The sequence below is a fragment of the Capricornis sumatraensis genome, chromosome 4 (genome assembly GCF_032405125.1).
Source record: "Capricornis sumatraensis isolate serow.1 chromosome 4, serow.2, whole genome shotgun sequence".
In the NCBI taxonomy this organism is placed as follows: domain Eukaryota; kingdom Metazoa; phylum Chordata; class Mammalia; order Artiodactyla; family Bovidae; genus Capricornis; species Capricornis sumatraensis.
In genome coordinates, this window is record NC_091072.1 from 121,012,276 (window position 1) to 121,029,583 (window position 17,308).

The 17,308-nt window shown below is 36.8% G+C and overlaps 1 protein-coding gene across 2 annotated transcripts in view; it reads left to right on the forward strand.

Moving 5' to 3' along the window:
* The window catches only part of PKP2 (plakophilin 2), a 91,229-nt gene extending 74,371 nt beyond the window's left edge, over nucleotides 1-16,858 (forward strand). The window contains exons 7-13 of one of the 2 annotated variants that reach the window (XM_068970513.1): nucleotides 448-565; nucleotides 1,420-1,581; nucleotides 2,447-2,620; nucleotides 9,137-9,290; nucleotides 13,334-13,523; nucleotides 16,104-16,191; nucleotides 16,322-16,858. In XM_068970513.1, the coding sequence (XP_068826614.1) occupies nucleotides 448-565; nucleotides 1,420-1,581; nucleotides 2,447-2,620; nucleotides 9,137-9,290; nucleotides 13,334-13,523; nucleotides 16,104-16,191; nucleotides 16,322-16,390 (955 nt within the window). In that variant the 3' untranslated portion in view covers nucleotides 16,391-16,858. The remainder of the gene's footprint in view (nucleotides 1-447; nucleotides 566-1,419; nucleotides 1,582-2,446; nucleotides 2,621-9,136; nucleotides 9,291-13,333; nucleotides 13,524-16,103; nucleotides 16,192-16,321) is intronic. The other variant, XM_068970514.1, reaches the window with a different exon arrangement.
* The last annotated feature ends 450 nt before the right edge of the window (nucleotides 16,859-17,308 follow it).

The following is a 17,308-nucleotide window of genomic DNA, read 5'->3' on the forward strand; positions in this document are numbered from 1 at the left end:
GTGTCCGACTCTTTGCAACCCCATGAATCACAGCACACCAGGCCTCCCTGTCCATCACCAGCTCCCGGAGTTCACTCACGTCCATCGAGTCGGTGATGCCGTCCAGCCATCTCATCCTCTGTCGGCCCGTTTTCATCCTGCCCCCAATCCTTCCCAGCATCAGAGTCTTTTCCAATGAGTCAACTCTTTACATGAGGTGGCCAAAGTACTGGAGTTTCAGCTTCAGCATCATTCCTTCCAAAGAACACCCAGGGCTGATCTCCTTTAGGATGGACTGGTTGGATCTCCTTGCAGTCCAAGGGACTCTCAAGAGTCTTCTCCAACACCACAATTCAAAAGCATCAATTCTTCAGCGCTCAGCTTTCTTCATAGTCCAACTCTCGCTTCCATACATGACCACTTAAGCCTAAATCTTATGACTAATTGTTTGTTTGTTTTTCCTAATAGAAATATGAGTTCAGCTGGCCCTGAAGGGAGAAAAGTGATGAGGAGGTGTGATGGACTGATTGACTCACTGGTCCATTATGTCAGAGGCACCATTGCAGATTACCAGCCAGATGACAAGGTGATTTAAGAGTTAGATATCTCTCATATTAAATTACTTATTTTGTCTTACTAAGACTTGAGAGTATTCTTGAAGTAGCTGCTTGGGTTTGGCTTTATTCATTAACTCATTTGTTGAGCTTAAGATTTCCCATACATGCTCATAAATTTTAAAATCTATATAGTCCGGTTTTTCTTTCTACTTTCCAGACCCAAATTTCAAACTGTTTAACACCTCTAGATATTTGAAAGGAGCTTAGATGCTACATTTTCAGCAATGAAATTCATCTCTTCCTTCATCCCCAAACTTGCTCCTCTGTATAATCCCTCTTAATATTTATCACCATCTACCAAGTGAAAATAGAAATCTAAGTAATCTAGGACTTCCTCTCTTCCATCACATCCCACATCCACTGGACAACAAATCATGTGCATTCTACTATGAAATACTCTATAGTTTAACCACTCCTCTTTAATGCTACTACTGCTATCCTAATTTGTGCATCTTTCATACTGATTATTGTCATCAACTCCTGATTGATCCCTATAAGTATTATCTCCTTCCGTTTTCCAACTCCCATGGCTGGTAAGCAATATACCTAAAATATAAAATCATTCTGAACACACTGTAAAAACCAATGTTTTAAAAAATTCAGCCTCTGTTTCTTAGCATTGTGCTCATGACCATTTATGATTTAACCCTAGCCTTTCTAGCCATACTTATGTCACTCCCCCAGGCACCCCATAGTCCAGGCACACCCTGTTGCATCCAGTTAACCTTGTAAAATCTAAAGCCTCAGAAGTTCTGTGATATGATACCTGCGAAGTTACCTATATATACATATATATAATCAATATTCTTGTCCTGTTTCTCAGGCCACAGAGAACTGTGTGTGCATTCTCCATAACCTTTCCTACCAGCTGGAGGCAGAACTCCCAGAGAAGTATTCCCAGAATATTTATATTCAAAACCGGAATATCCAGGCTGACAACAAAAGTATTGGGTGTTTTGGCAGTCGAAGCAGAAAAGTAAAACAGGTATATTGGGAAGTCTTTGAAAGAAAAAGTGTGCGTGTGTATTTCTAAGTACTTAGTGTATGTCAGGCTCTACTTTAAGTTCCTTTAATCTTTGTATCAGTCCTATGAGGTGTATTAATATCTTCCTTTACTGATGAGGAAACAGAGATACAAAAAAGTTAATTGATTTTTCCAAAATAATTCAGCAAGTTAGTAAAGGAGATAGATAGAATTCCATCCCAAGCAATCTGGCCCCAGATTTACATTGTTAGCCATCAAACCATATGCTCTGTGCCCCACAGTTTAGGAAGTAAACTTAATACCATGTGGCCAGTGGTATAGCATTGTCTTAACATTAAAAGAAGCCTAGACATTCAGCTTTAAATGTTCTAGAAAACAAACAAGACATCCTAAAAGCAAACCGCATAGGAAGGACATCTTCCAGACTGGCATTTTATGAAAATTGAAGGAATGTGATCTCTCCTACTCCTCAGAGTACCACCGTGTTGATGAACTTGTAGAATACTTGGTAAATTTAGAATCCTGATGCCATCCTGGACAACTTCACAAGACTCTGAGAAGAGGCCTGTTTTTCTTATCTTCGGAGCAGTTGTGACTAATTTAGCTTTTAGCTTATCAGCAACCTGAAAAATATTCTAGAACAGTCTTTTCTTAATTCTCTGTATTCTCTCTCACGGTGAGGGAGAAATAATCATCATGGGCTAAAAGTTAAGTGATTGTAAATCATACATGTGTGCCTTTTTAATGGTTAAGGTCTTATTAGTTTCTCTAGACAAGACAATACTTGTGGTCTCTTGGTTTGAGTATGGAATTGTATAAATCACTTGAAGTCTTTAATTTTGGATTCCATTGTGTGTGTGGTTAGCAATACCAGGACATGCCAATGCCAGAGGAAAAGAGCAACCCCAAGGGCGTGGAGTGGCTGTGGCACTCCATCGTGATACGAATGTATTTGTCCTTGATCGCCAAGAGTGTCCGAAATTATACTCAAGAAGCATCTTTGGGAGCGCTCCAGAATCTCACAGCAGGAAGTGGACCAGTGAGTATCGTGCTACTTTTTAAAATAATGACATTATAGATACACCTACATTAAGTTCAGAAATGATAGTGAAGTAAAACCATCAGTTTTCTCGCTTTAGTCAAGAAAGTTCTCAGGAATTGCCAGAGAGTTTGGCTTTCCAGGACTTTCAGCTTCAGCTTCTGCAGAGCCAAGTCAAACTGTAAGTGAAAGACTCAGTATTTATCAGTATTAGTCAGAGCTCTTTCAGTTAGAAGTCTCAAAATTCTACCTAAACTGGCTTAGGCAAAAGAAAGGAATTTCTTGACTCATATCACAGAAAAGTCCAGGGTGGGTTTTCCTTCTATCCTGGTGGGATGTAGGCGCCCCAGGGATTGTAATTGTGATTCTCTATCTCTGGCCTCTGTTTTCTTTCCTCTGTTGGTTTCTTTCTCAAAGGCTATCCTCATATTACAGCAAAGATAGCCACCAGTGATTTCAGGCTTACCTTTCATCCAGCCCAGTGTCTCCACAAGAAAAGAAACTACTACTATTTTCCCAATAGCTGTAAGAACTTAGCCATTTGCAAACAAGTTTCTGTGGCTAGGAGTCTGTGATGTTCTAACTGGTCAAGTCTGAGTTGTGTGCTCACATGTGAATTTCAGGGGCATGTGGTTGAGTGAGCAAGAGTCACTGCCACTTGTACCATATAGAGTGACTCTCTAATGGAAAAGTCAGTGTTGTTACCAAAAAGAAGAATGACTGCCAGAAAACAGAGACAACATATGTCCACTGCAGTTGGAAAGAACATCTGTGCTTTTGTGTCCCAGAAAGTCAACTGCAAAATGAAGAGCTACGTCTCTTTTCAGATGTACTTACTTTACACCAGCAAAATCAAACTATTGAAAAGAATAAAAACTTACAAGGTCCTGTGATAAACCATAATGGAAAAGAATATGAAAAGGAATGTGTATATGAATGTGTATATGAATCACTTTGCTGTATAGCAGAAATTAACACAGCACTGTAAATCAACTATACTCCAATAAAATTTATTTATTTTTTATTCTTTGGCCACCCCACATGGCATGTGGGGATCTTAGTTCCCCAACCAGAGATCAAACCTGCACCCTCTGCATTCGAAGTGCAGAGTCTTAATCACTGGACCACCAGGGAAGTCTTAAAAAATTATTTTTAAAAAGAGTAAAAATTTGTTCCTTCTCCCATGTATTTTGCAATATAGTAAGGGGTTCTATAAGTATTTAATTATTTGAACTAAGCTTGTGTTCTTTGCCTTGATCATAAAATGATTAGAATAAACTCTCTTCCAATAGTTCATTATAAGGCAGCCTAATTATCCACCATCAGAGAGGAAAGCACTCTTGTACATAACAAAAATATTGTTTGTTCTTTACTTGAGAAGCCATGTTCATTCTTTTGTTTATACAAAAGCTTGTTCAGCTTCGAATAAACTGTGAAATACTGAAGCCAGTATTTCTCTGATTTTAGCACTGTGGTTAAGAATACAACCAAACTTTAATCTCTTTGAAATTCTTTAAAACATACTTGTGCACAAGGAGAAGGAAATAGGGAGTGGCCAGGGAGCCCTAACAGCAGAGAGACAGAGCTTATCGCCTTATCTTCCCACTTCCCCATGCTTGGTTTCCAAAAACCACTTCTTTCATTTTCCCAAACTACAGAGGCTCTCTTATTAACCAACAACCAGTCAAATTAATAGAAGAGATCAGAAATTATACTGCTGTGTACTTATGATTTAAGCTCACTGTGCTCTGCTGCTGCTGCCGCTGCTGCTAAGTCACTTCAGTCGTGTCCGACTCTGTGCGACCCCATAGACAGCAGCCCATCCAGCTCCTCCGTCCCTGGGATTCTCCAGGCAAGAACACTGGAGTGGGTTGCCGCTTCCTTCTCCAGTGCATGAAAGTGAAAGTGAAGTCACTCAGTCGTGTCTGACTCTGAGTGACCCCATGGACTGCAGCCTACCAGGCTCTTCCATCCATGGGATTTTTCCAGGCAAGAGTACTGGAGTGGGGTGCCATTGCCTTCTCCGCACTGTGCTCTGAGGGTGGTTCAATATGAGCTAATCCTTTAATATGGATTTTAGCCTTTTCCATCCCAAATTCTGTGTTGGAATCAAAACCATTCAGAGGTGTTTCCATATTCCTATCAAAACAAGAATATTTGCCACCTAATATACAGGAATATGCCACTTAAATTCTGAATATGTAGTTTGTTACCTAGATTCTAATTCCTCTATTCATTTATTAAACAGTATTTGAGCACTAAAAGGCACTAGCCTAGTGCTAAGTATATAGTGATGAATAAGACAAAATCTCTGTGTTTGGTAATAATCTAGCTGCGATAAAAAAATAAACAGAAATCTAAGATACCAGGAGAGTTCCAAGTCAAAAGGAATCCAGGAAATGGAGATATCTTCACAACTGTTCTAATTACGTGAAGGCATTTAAAATCATACCTAACCTTAGACCAGTCCAGTCCCCTGAAAGGAGACCTGTACTAAACTGGTAATAATCTGTACCCAAAGCTGTTGGAGTTGAACTTAAATAGAGATTTATAGGAGAAAATTATTAGCAGCATGGGACAATGATAAGAGGACTCTTTATTCTTTTAAGTTGTGAGATGCTTTTTATTAAAGTTTTGACTTATATGTATTTCTTTTCTAATTCTTGCATTCCCTGATTTTCTGTGTTTAGATATATGATAAAGAATACTTGGCTTTATAATTTATAAAAGGAATAACTGAACAGAAAAACATGAAAAGCTGGCCATTAAACATAGTTCTAGAAAATACTCCATCCATCTACCTGTGTTCATAACAGAGACATCACTGAAAATTGATGGCCATGTGTCTTAGATGGCAAAGAACCTGAACTGGACTGAATAGCTTCTGAAAGATAGAGTATGGAATTTTTATATAAAATATGACAGTAATTTCTTGTCAAGAAGAATACCTTAATGTAAAGTTTATTCAAGTATAATGGCCATTATTTTTAAATGACACAAAAAGCACAAAAAATATAAGGAAAGGGGATAGGATGATAAAATTTGCCCATTTAGCAAATTCTCTAAATATAGTGTGAAGTATAACGTACAATATAAATAACTCTTGGAGGTGTAGTGTACAGCATGGTGACTATAGTTAATAATACTGTATTGGTTAAAAGTTCTCATCACAGAAGGAAAAAAATTGTGACTATACGTGATGATGGATGTTATCTAAACTTATTGTGGTAATTATTTCACAATGTATATCAATACATATATCAATTCATTATGTTGTATACATGTAAAATTAAAAAGCACATTGTAAAAGTTAAAATCCATTGAAACAAACAGTTTTCAAGTTTCTAAAACACTAAAGGCACTTAATTTGATACCACTGGAAAAAAGCAAAATATATTTCTTGTATCACACTGTACCCACAAATTAGTTACAACAGCAGTGCGATTTAAATGTGGAAGATAAAACAATAGAGATTCTAAGTGTTAACATAGAATATCTTCATGACCTGAAATAGGGAAAGATTTCTTAACAGTAGACATAAAAAGCACATAAAGTAAAAGTTTCATGAATTGATTACATAAAAATTAATAGCTTATGCTAGAAAACAAGCATAAGCTGGAATCAAGATTGCCAGGAGAAATATCAATAACTTCAGATATGCAGCTGACACCACCCTTATGACAGAAAGCAAAGAAGAACTAAGAGCCTCTTGATGAAAGTGAAAGAGGAGAGTGAAAAAGTTGGCTTAAAACTCAACATTCAGAAAACTAAGATCATGGCATCTAGTCCCATCACTTCATGGCAAATAGATGGGGAAACAGTGACAGAATTTATTTTTCAAGGCTCCAAAATCACTGCAGATGGTGACTATAGCCATGAAATTAAAAGACGCTTGCTCTTTGAAAGAAAAGCTATGACCAGCCTAGACAGCATATTAAAAAGCAGAAACATCACTTTACTGACATAAGTCTGTACATTCAAAGCTATGGTTTTTCCAGTAGTCACGTATGGTTGTGAGAGTTGGATTATAAAGAAAGCTGAGTGCCGAAGAATTGATGGTTTTGAACTGTGGTGTTGGAAACGACTCTTGAGAGTCCCTTGGACTGCATGGAGGTCCAACCAGTCCATCCTAATGGAAATCAGTCCTGAATATTCATTGGAAGGACTGACACTGAAGCTGAAACTGCAGTACTTTGGCTACCTGATGCAAAGAACTGATTCATTTGTAAAGACCCTGATGCTGGGAAAGATTGAAGGCAGGAGGAGAAGGGGATAGCAGAGGATGGGATGGTTGGATGGCATCACCGACTCAATGGACATTAGTTTGAGTAAACTCCAGGAGTTGGTGATGGACAGGGAGGCCTGGCGTGCTGCAGTGCATGCTGTCAAAAAGACTAGGACACAACTGAGTGACTGGGCGGAACTGATACTAGCAAAAGACGGTAAAAAGGCAAAGCACAGAGGAGGAAAAGATTTCGGTAACATATATAAGTAGTAAAGGTTGGTATCTAGGAAATTTTTTTTTTTTAAACTCATCAATTTAACAATGAAAGGATAGACAACTAAATTGAAAATGAACAAGAGATTTAAACAGGCATTTCACAAAACAATATAGAAATGGCCATTAAACATTTGTTAAGATGCTCAGCCTCATTAGTAATCAGGACAATATGAACTAAAATTGCTATGTGTAAACAGTTATAGCAGTCATTTTCACAAATTCCCTAAAACTGGAATATGAAATCTCTATTTGGTAAATCTCATTGCTTATTTTCCTTAATGAGCAAATTCTAAAGGCCATTCCACATCGGCCTCTCCCATTTCCTTCAATGAATCAGAATTCATGTTTCCATAATCATTTTTATATACTAGAACTTGAGATGACAAAGAAAATGCTGTGAGAGTGATAGGGCTCAATGGCAGTGACTCAGAAGAGCAGAGCTTTTGCATATGAGGAAAGATGTAGTTACTTAGATGGACCATTAGAAAGAGAGATGAATACCTCCATCTTCAAGGAGGAGGACTTTTACAGAATCCTACAGAAGGATTTTTCTCAGAGAAGAGAAGAGAATCTAATGGACTGTTTTGCAAATTAGTGAAAGACAAAGCGTAACTTTGGAATAAACATTGCAAAATAGTGGTTATTAAACCTCCATGAGATACTCATGGATATTTTGAGTACCTAATAAAAATGATAGATTCTTTCCTTGAGAAAGATTATTATAAACACAAAAATAATTTTAAGGACCTCCTGTTCCCTCCCTGAAACCTATCCTGGCTCCCATATTAACTCCTTCTCTGGAAGGTTTAGTGGAGAATATAAGGGGAACAGTCTGCAGGAGGTAGGGGAAGCAAGCAGTGTTAGGTAAGATAAACAGGAGATAGACACCCTCAAGAATGGTTAAGAATGTATGGATTTTTGGCACAGTGACCTAATATTAGCTTCAAATAAAAATACATAAAGTTGCAGGCACAAGTTAAGGCCTCAGTATTGTTGGGGGTTTGCTGATGCCAGGTAGGGCCTACTTGGTACTCAGACCTGTGAAAGTAGGTGACCAACCTTATTCCAAGTAAGATTTGCTTCTGGTGGACTTAGACCTGAAACAAGAAACTTGCACATGCAGCCTCCCATACAGAGCATAGAGTTACAGGTAATCTGACTAGCCATATACTCCTTTTAAAGTCCAATATATCTTTCAGAATAAACTGGCTTTTTAGAAAAAAATGTTTTTAAAATATGTAAAATGCCAAAGTTTAAACTAGAGAAACAGAAAAGATAAATAAGCCAACAGCCAGTAAATACATTTAAATAGTAATCAAAGACATCTCCCTGTAAAATTTTTCTCAGTTCAGTTGGCTATATAGCTAAGTCCTACCAGAGCCACAAAGTTGAGAGTATTTTTGTGTTACACACATAGGGAAAAAAACTTAATAAATTTTATGACATTAGTGTAAATTTCATCCTAAAACATTCTTTTCTTTTCATAACAATGAACTGAAAATGTGAGTAAAAAGCAGAATATGAAGAAAAAGAAAGGAAAGGGAAAGACAGACCCATTTTATTTATGAAGTGAAGTGAAGTGAAGTCGCTCAGTCGTGTCCGACTCTTTGCAGCCCCATGGACTGTAGCCCACCAGTCTCCTTGGTCCATGGGATTTTCCAGGCATGAATACTGGAGTGGGTTGCCATTTCCTTCTCCAGGGGATCTTCCCAAACCAGGGATCAAACCCAGGTTTCCCTTATTGTAGGCAGACACTGTACTGTCTGAGCTAAACTGATGCAAAAAACATTGTAACTAACCAAATCCAATATTTTTATTTTAAAATACTGAATAAACTGTCTTTATCCAGTAATTGAAAACTTAATAAGAATTTGAAGCTAGCTTTTTAAACATATTTACATCTTACATTATATAAACATCTTATATATTACAATCTCTAGTAATCTACAGAAACTTAGAAATTTTACCCCGAAATGAAATACAGTAGTATTTATAGGGCATGTCTCACAAAACAGATGCCAACATCAGTAGCTCAGACAGTTGTCCAGAAGGAAAATGGCCTTCAGCACACACGAAAGATGCTGCATGTCGGTGATCCAAGTGTGAGAAAGACTGCCGTCTCTCTGCTGAGGAATTTATCTCGGAATCTTTCTCTGCAGAATGAAATTGGTAAGTGAGTATAAGTCTCTAGATGTAATGTATCTGTATTGAAAATACAAACGCACTAAAACAAAAACATTGTCCTTATCCCATTCTTTTTACGATGATAAGTTGAAAGTGTGAATGAAAAGCAAAATGTGATGAATAGAACTGGGTTTCGTGTACCTAGACATCAAGAGTAGACTTTCACACTGGTTTCAAATATCATTTTTCTTAGTATCCAGCTTCATTTTTGTTCCAATTACTACTGAAGAGAAATTTTAAACCATACTAAAAATGAACAAAATAGATAATATATATGATATTTCTTGGCCCTCAACTATGCCATCCAATGACATCTTTTTTAAACCATGTCTTTCAGAATGTTCTGTGTAATCTGCTTAAGCACCACCCTTCTAAAACATTAAATAAACAAACACACACACATACACACAGTGGTTGTTCACTTAAGAAGCTTGGCCATTGTTATACTAGAAAAAATGGATGGACAGATAATCACAGAAAGAATGAATCACTGAATATACCAGATTTGGCATAGGTTTTAGAATAAATACGATAAAACACATTTGCTCCCTTTTTTGTAACCCCATATTATTGACAAAAATGATAACATGTTATCCTTTCAAATAACACAATTTTTTATTCATTTTCTTTATATCTGAATATGTAAATGTTTGTGAATTAAGTCAAAAGCTGTAAAATGAGATAGTAGGATGATAATGCTAAAATTAATCATGCTTCCTAATGTTCCATAAATTAGTCATTTCAGACTACTTAAAATTTAATTTTTCAGAAATTCCAGTATATTTTTTTAATGAATTAGATTACTTTGAAATCTACATACAGACTCACACAGTGTGGTTGTGTTTTAATAATGTCATTTTCAAGACAACCAACAGCACAACATTGAACAGGTTTCATACAATGGTTTTGTGCCCATTATAAATGTAGAGAGCCTGAAAATTTTTCAGTGAAATCTAAAAGAAACTTTGCCAAAGGCAGTGTCTGAAAATTGTGAAAGTGTTCTCCTCATTGTCTTTTATGGACTTTTGTGCTGTACTTCAATTGGGGGTATTATCCTTTTTTTTCTCTCTCTCTCAAATGAACTATTGACTCCATCTTTAGAACACAGCTGATGAGAAGAACTGTGCTCTACACACTGAGCCTGTGCCTTCAGGGCAGAAATGCTATTGTCTCAGGTTCCACGGTCCTCCAGCTGTTAGGACAATAGAGCTGTAGCTCTACAAGTTACATAAGGTGATTTCACTGATAAACCTCTCTAAGTTTTATGGACAATCATGAGAAGAGGCTTCAGTAAGATAAATGAAATTTTTTAATTCCATATTGGCATTATGTCAAATATGTAATTTGAGTAAAATAACCTGTCTTGATTTAGAGTATTAATAGCCAGGAAGAAACGAAAATCAGTTTGAAAGATAAGCTTTTTGTTTTTCCTGAGATTTGTAGGCCAAGTAAAACTTTCCATGTGTTGACTTGGAATGAAGTCATCACATTTTACTTTGATTTAGAGAAATCAACTTGAAATTATATTTTCTTAAAAACTTGAACATAGGCAACTTAGCATGGCGACAGAATAACAGGTCTCATGCAGAAGACACTGATCTGTGTCTTCCAATGCTACTTTGCCACATGTCACCTTGGATAGTCATTTAACTGCCCTAAGCTGAGTAAAATTAGTAGTCACTATGAATAGTGTTTTTCCAGGGGTCAGACAACCTAATGTATGTGAAAGCACCAGCATTGAATAAAATCTCCCTCAACAATACGACATTGAGCTATTGACCCTCCAGTATCATGATAGGGCCCTAATTTTATATTTCACTGTTGAAGATCTAATTTTAACTATCTCAAAGTGAATGTATTTACTCAGGTCCACAGGGGTGTGTGTGTGTGTGTGTGTGTGTGTATGTATAAAAACAGAATGACCCTTTACTATACTGTAATATTTCACTTTGTCTACTTTTCTAAGAAAAACAAGCAAGATATAAAATGTTAAAGACTCTAATTTCTCTAATTCTCACTCCTCCTCAAACATAAGCCAAAGTTTCAACCATAAAATTGACCTGTAGAATTGGACGTTCTCGTTGGTCACACAGAGGCAGAAGTAAAACCCTCTCAGCAGGGCTCCGTCTCAGTGTGGGCAGCCTGGTCTCAGCCAGCCATAGCTGCACCCTGCAGAGAGATCAGTTAGACATTTTCTGGTGTCATTGTCTCACCCTTGCTTTCATGCTGTCAACCTAATTTCAGCAAAAGGAAAATTCAGGTTCTCAAGGCTTTTCATTCTGTTTTACCTTTCTAAAAGGAGGAAGCCTTCTGGTAATAGCTCACATCTATGGAGAACTTACTGTGTGCAGGGAACTGTGACACAGTTCACACATAGTAACTCATTTAATTCCTCAAAACGGTCCTGTGAAGTAAATACTGTTATTATCCCATTTTACATATTGGGAAAATGTAGCTTACCCAGACCACACAGCCATGAAGTGGCAGAGACGGGACTAAAATTTTAAAAGTGTAGCTTCAGAGACTCAGCTCTGAGCTCCAACACTACACTGTGATGCTTAGACAACAGTGAAAAAGGAAGTGTTCAGGCCTTTGAGCAGAAGGTATGTTTTTCCTGTCAATCAGTTCCAGGTATTATCAAAGGAAAACATACAGTTCATTTCCTTTTATTGACTTTCTCTTTTAGGCATAGTGATCGATGTTGAAATCCAGAAATAAATACAATAATTATTCTCAAGGAACTCATGGCTCCGTTTAGAATTCAGACAAGCACGTAACTAATTACAGTCTGGTATTAGAGAGAGGGATTACCAAGTGGCACAGTAGTAAAGAACTGCCTGCCAGTGCAAGAGATACAAGGAAGATCCTCTGGAGTAGGAAGTGACAACCCACTCCAATAATTGTTCTTGCCTGAAAAATCCAATGGGCATAGGAACCCTGGCAGGCTCCAAGTCCAGTGGGTCACAAAGAGTCAGATATGACAAGCAACTAAGCACACACAGCACCAGTATTCTTTCCTGGAAGTTTCCATGGACAGAGGAGCTTGTTGTGTTACAGTCATGGGGTCACAAAGAGTCAGATATGACTGAGCATGCATGCGTATATCAGAGAGAGAAGAACAGTTCAAGGTGCCATGTAAACTCAAATGAAGAAACAATGAAGTTAGGCACAAGTATTTGTACAACCATGATAAACACAGCACTGTATTAAGGAGCTGTGAGAAACAACAAAAGCAATAGAAGCATGCTATCTTTCAAGGAGAGTCCAAAGTAGTTAGAGGTGGAGAAAAAAGAAAACCTCTCGTTACAATAGAAAAAGTGAAATGAAAACACTGTAGCCAGGATCTTATATATGTAGTAAAAAAACAAATTTTAAGTAGTCTTATCTTTTTTTAAATAATGGTGTTATTTTCACATTAAGAAAACTTTGGGCAGTACAGATAATTTTTTAAGAATATTTTGAGATCACCATCAGTATCGTAGAAAAATAAATCCTATTAGTATTTTAGTGTATTTCTTCTCAGGTTTCTTCTGTATGAGTTTTCCTTTAAGTATATCAGTTATTTGCACATGAAATATTAACAAATATTTTCTTGTCATTATACATGCTTCATAGATATGTTTTGGGATACATGAGATTCTTTGAAGATATGTTTTAATTAATCATAGTCATATTACTGGGATGTTTAGACTTTGTAAATTTTTCATTTTATATAACACTAGAATAAAGATCTCTGCTTTAAAGTGATATATCTTCAGGATGAATTCTCAAAAGTGAAAATACTGAATCAAAAAATGTGAACATTAAAAGAAAAATTGACATTTCTGTCAGATTTCTTTCTGGAAAGATTTCCAGTGCGCTGAGCACAGAATATCTTTTAAAAAAATTTTTTTTACTAATTTGAATATTAAAATGGTTGCATCCTTTCATATGTTTGTTAACCAAATGTTTCTTTTTAAATGTTATTGAGCTCCTAAGGTTAAGAAACAATCTTTTTAATCAAATGTTCTTTTTTCTTACGTTTGTAGCCAAAGAAACTCTACCTGATTTAGTTTCCATAATTCCTGACACAGTCCCAAGTACTGATCTTCTCATTGAAACTACAGCCTCTGCCTGTTACACATTGAACAATATAATCCAAAATAGTTACCAGAATGCACGGGATCTTCTAAACACTGGGGGCCTGCAGAAAATTATGACCATAAGCGCAGGAGACACGTAAGTCCTCTAGCACTGCCTGGCAGTGTCTCCCCTCTTCCCACCGCCAATCCCATATATAAATAATGTAGTGAATGCTCAGTCTTTGAGTACCATGGCCAAAAAATTAAGGTTATAAAGCTGGGCCAGATCATGTGGCCCAGTCCTTGGTGATCAGGTAAGTGAAAACCTGAATCCTCCAAGCCAAATAGTTGCTCATTCTCTACTAAAATATCCAGAAATAGTCAAACTTCATAACTTATCTGAGTCATGCATTCCAGCATTTTATTGACCTAATGAACTGTTTCCCAGAGCCACAGCTGTGATTTAAGAAAGAAGAATGTAGGCAAATTGGAGTCCTATGGACAAAGAATGCCCTTATCCTCACTTAACTATGTGAAACCAGGGTCACCCCAGGAGAAGTAGGAGGTAGCATAACAAGAAGTTCTTGCTTCCTCAGTTTTCTTTATCACATCTCTTCCACCTCTTACTCTCTTTTGAAAGTAGAAAGTTTAATGCATGTAAGTCATCTCACATCCTTGTTTCTATGTCTTTAAATATTCTCCATTCTTAAAAAAAAAGACGAAGAAGAATGTAACTAGTTATTACTGTTAGTTAATTTAGAGTGGTGGGATTCCATGGAGGTATGAAGATTATTATTTTTTCTCTTTATACAATTCTGACTTGTTTGACTTGTTAAATAAAGTTAGTTTTATAAGTAACCATAAAAGAACACCAGTGTTATTATAGTCGAGACTTGTACTTCTAATGAGTTGCCAAGCAAATGGACTTTTGACTTGTAGTAGACAGACATGTGCTTGGCTGCACAGGGGCTAGCGTAGGGATCTGTGGTACCCTAGAATAAGCACATCCCTTCTCCCACAGCTCCACCCAGTTTAGCCCCTTGTGCTCTGTGATTTCCCTCTGGCAAAGTTCACTGGGAAGGGGGACTACATTCAGAGCCACACGATTAAAAAGAGCACAGTTAGAATGTCAGTTTCCCAAAAGCAGGAAATATTTACCTGTTCCCATGTAGCAGTTCCTCTGCCTTTGTAGAAAGTCATCTTTGACTTTCCTTTGTGGAAATAGTCATCTAAACTTCTAACCAAATCTCCATCGACAGTAGATGACTTTTTTTTAATATGAGTATTCAGACATAATAATAAGCACATGGGAATATACCATCACTTTTGGAAATTTCCTGTAGCTTAGGCAGTTATGGGGTGTGCTGTTCTGTTACTTCTTTGTTGTACTGAGTATCCATTTGGAAAGTTCTGTCTCAGGAAAAAAACCAACCAGGACACCCTACCATTGGGTCTGCTTCCTTGCTAGAGTGTTGCATAGCTAACCCATAATTTATAGACTAGCCTGATAACCAATCAATCATCAATTACATTCCCTCTTTGAGTAAATGAGTTCCAAGTGCCAAGCAATCAACTTACAAACAGACTTTATAACACCTCTGCAGTTTAAGAACTTTCAATAGTAAATATTAGAGATCCATAGCTTTCATGGATGTCTTAATACTTCAGTTATTAGCAAGTCACTCTCAAAATCCCCTGAGATACTAAAGAATCTGTGAAGTGCTGATTTGACTTACCATCCCCATTATGCTGGTAGCTAGCTATTGAATGAGCCCAGCGTGGGCTTCTTCATACATCTTTGCATTCTCTATTCTTGGTTGCATACTTACAAATTCCTATGATAGGAAAAATAAAATCTTTTGTTTCTTTGTTCAAAGAAGAAAATACAGTCATGTGCTAATTCAAGTGATGGAAGAGAAAAAAATCTATGAAAGTAGTGATCTTTAGCCAGAAACTAGAAGTTTGAGATGAATTTTAAAGAACATCAAAAACTAAGAACATGTAATAATAATAATAAAGTTAAAACAAAAACAAGTAAGAGGACATCCCTGGCTGTCCAGTGGTTAAGACTCCACACTTTCAATGCAGGGAGCATGGGTTTGATCCCTGGTCAGAGAACTAGAATTCCCACATGCTGGGCAGTGTGGCCAAAAAAAAAGTAAGGACAGTGTCAAAATCAGTGGTGACTCGGATTCATAATAGGAACACATTTTCCATTTGCTATACAAAAAAGCATAAATTTTAAAACTATTTTAAATGCTCCAGTAAGAATTTATTAATTTGAAAAAAATACATAATTCCTATATTCATGGAGTCACTAAGAGTTATACATATTTTTCAGTCATACTTTCATGCGTTTGTCTCTATAAATATGCATTATAGACAGATATTTTCTAAAAATATAAATACAAATATAAATTTTATTCTATAAATTCAAGGATTTATAAAACTTTTAAGAATATATGCCTTATAAATATCAGGAATTTGCTTAATAACTATTTATTTGTTAGCACTTTGCTAGTGGTTTAAAAAGATTTGAAAAAAACAAAAGCACCCACTCGGCTCCTGCCTCCTAAAGCTCTCCATCCTAACCTCCTGTCATGGTGAGTGGCCTGACTTAATGGATGGCTCCTGAGCGACAGCAATTAAAGAAGATTTACAGAACATCCAGGGGCAGCATCCAGAAGCCTCACACATTCTCACTGATCACGGAAAAATGTCCTTTTCTCATTTTCAGCTATGCCTCCAACAAAGCAAGTAAAGCTGCTTCTGTTCTCCTGTATTCTTTGTGGACCCATGCAGAGCTCCATAATGCCTACAAGAAGGTAAGAATGCTGAAAAGAGCCAAGTAATAATGTCCCACTTGATTTGACCCTGTTGATAAGTTACTAAAACCTACATTGTCTTGTGCATAAATATTGTTACCTTTCACATTTCTGTTTGTTTATTCCAAAGGCTCAGTTTAAGAAGACAGATTTTGTCAACAGCCGGACTACCAAAGCCTACCACTCCCTGAAAGACTGAGGAATGTGGAAAAGTGCTCTCAGAAATTTACAGAAAGCCCCAAAGGAAAACACCTATTTTTCTACTTCCCAGCTTAAGAAACCTCAAAAAAGCATATCCTGTTTCTATACTTTTCTATTTCCATAGTCCTTGAATCCAGATGACATTTGTGAGTTTGACACCAGTAGGTACTGGCAACAGGCTCAATTTTACCCTCTACAAATAGTGGTCTTTTTGATCAGGGCTAATGGTGCATGGCCTCCTGGAATCAAAATATGAATTTATATGGAATGGACATTAACTAAGTAAATAAGGAAGAGAGCTGTTGTATCACTAGGGTTTTTAATTTTGACTCACATTTATATTCCTTTCCTGATTTCCATGTTTTGTCACTCACCTGTGTGTTGTTTCACCATTGAGCCATGAGTGTATTGTTCTGCAGTGTTGAAACAGAAACAAAAAATATTTGTGGAGCCGTCCAGGAGAAAATATAATGGCAACATTGCCTGTTTGTTTACTTTGTGCTTGTTTTTATCCTCTTGGATTTTTTTCTCGGCTTTTCAATAAATGTAAGAAATTTAGATCACAGAGCATGCATGACTATAAGAAGAAGAAATTGAAAGGAAGTGATCATAGAAAATTTTTAAATCTTTTCTACAATTTGAAATTCGGTGTTCCCTCTAAATAATAAATAGGATTTTTACTCAAGGAAACACTTCACCTATAACAACACTATTAAATGCAAATTTCTCCTGACAGTAGTATTCACAGTACTGTTTGCTGGACGTCAGCCACTGCAATGAGCTGGTGGAAGAATGGATTTTACTGTTTGGCTACCAAAGGAACCTAGATTTCTCAATCTGTTGGACAAGCCAGGGCCATGAAAACCCAGCTCATTTTAATGAACTACATTATCAACCAGCCTACTTTGCCCAAAAT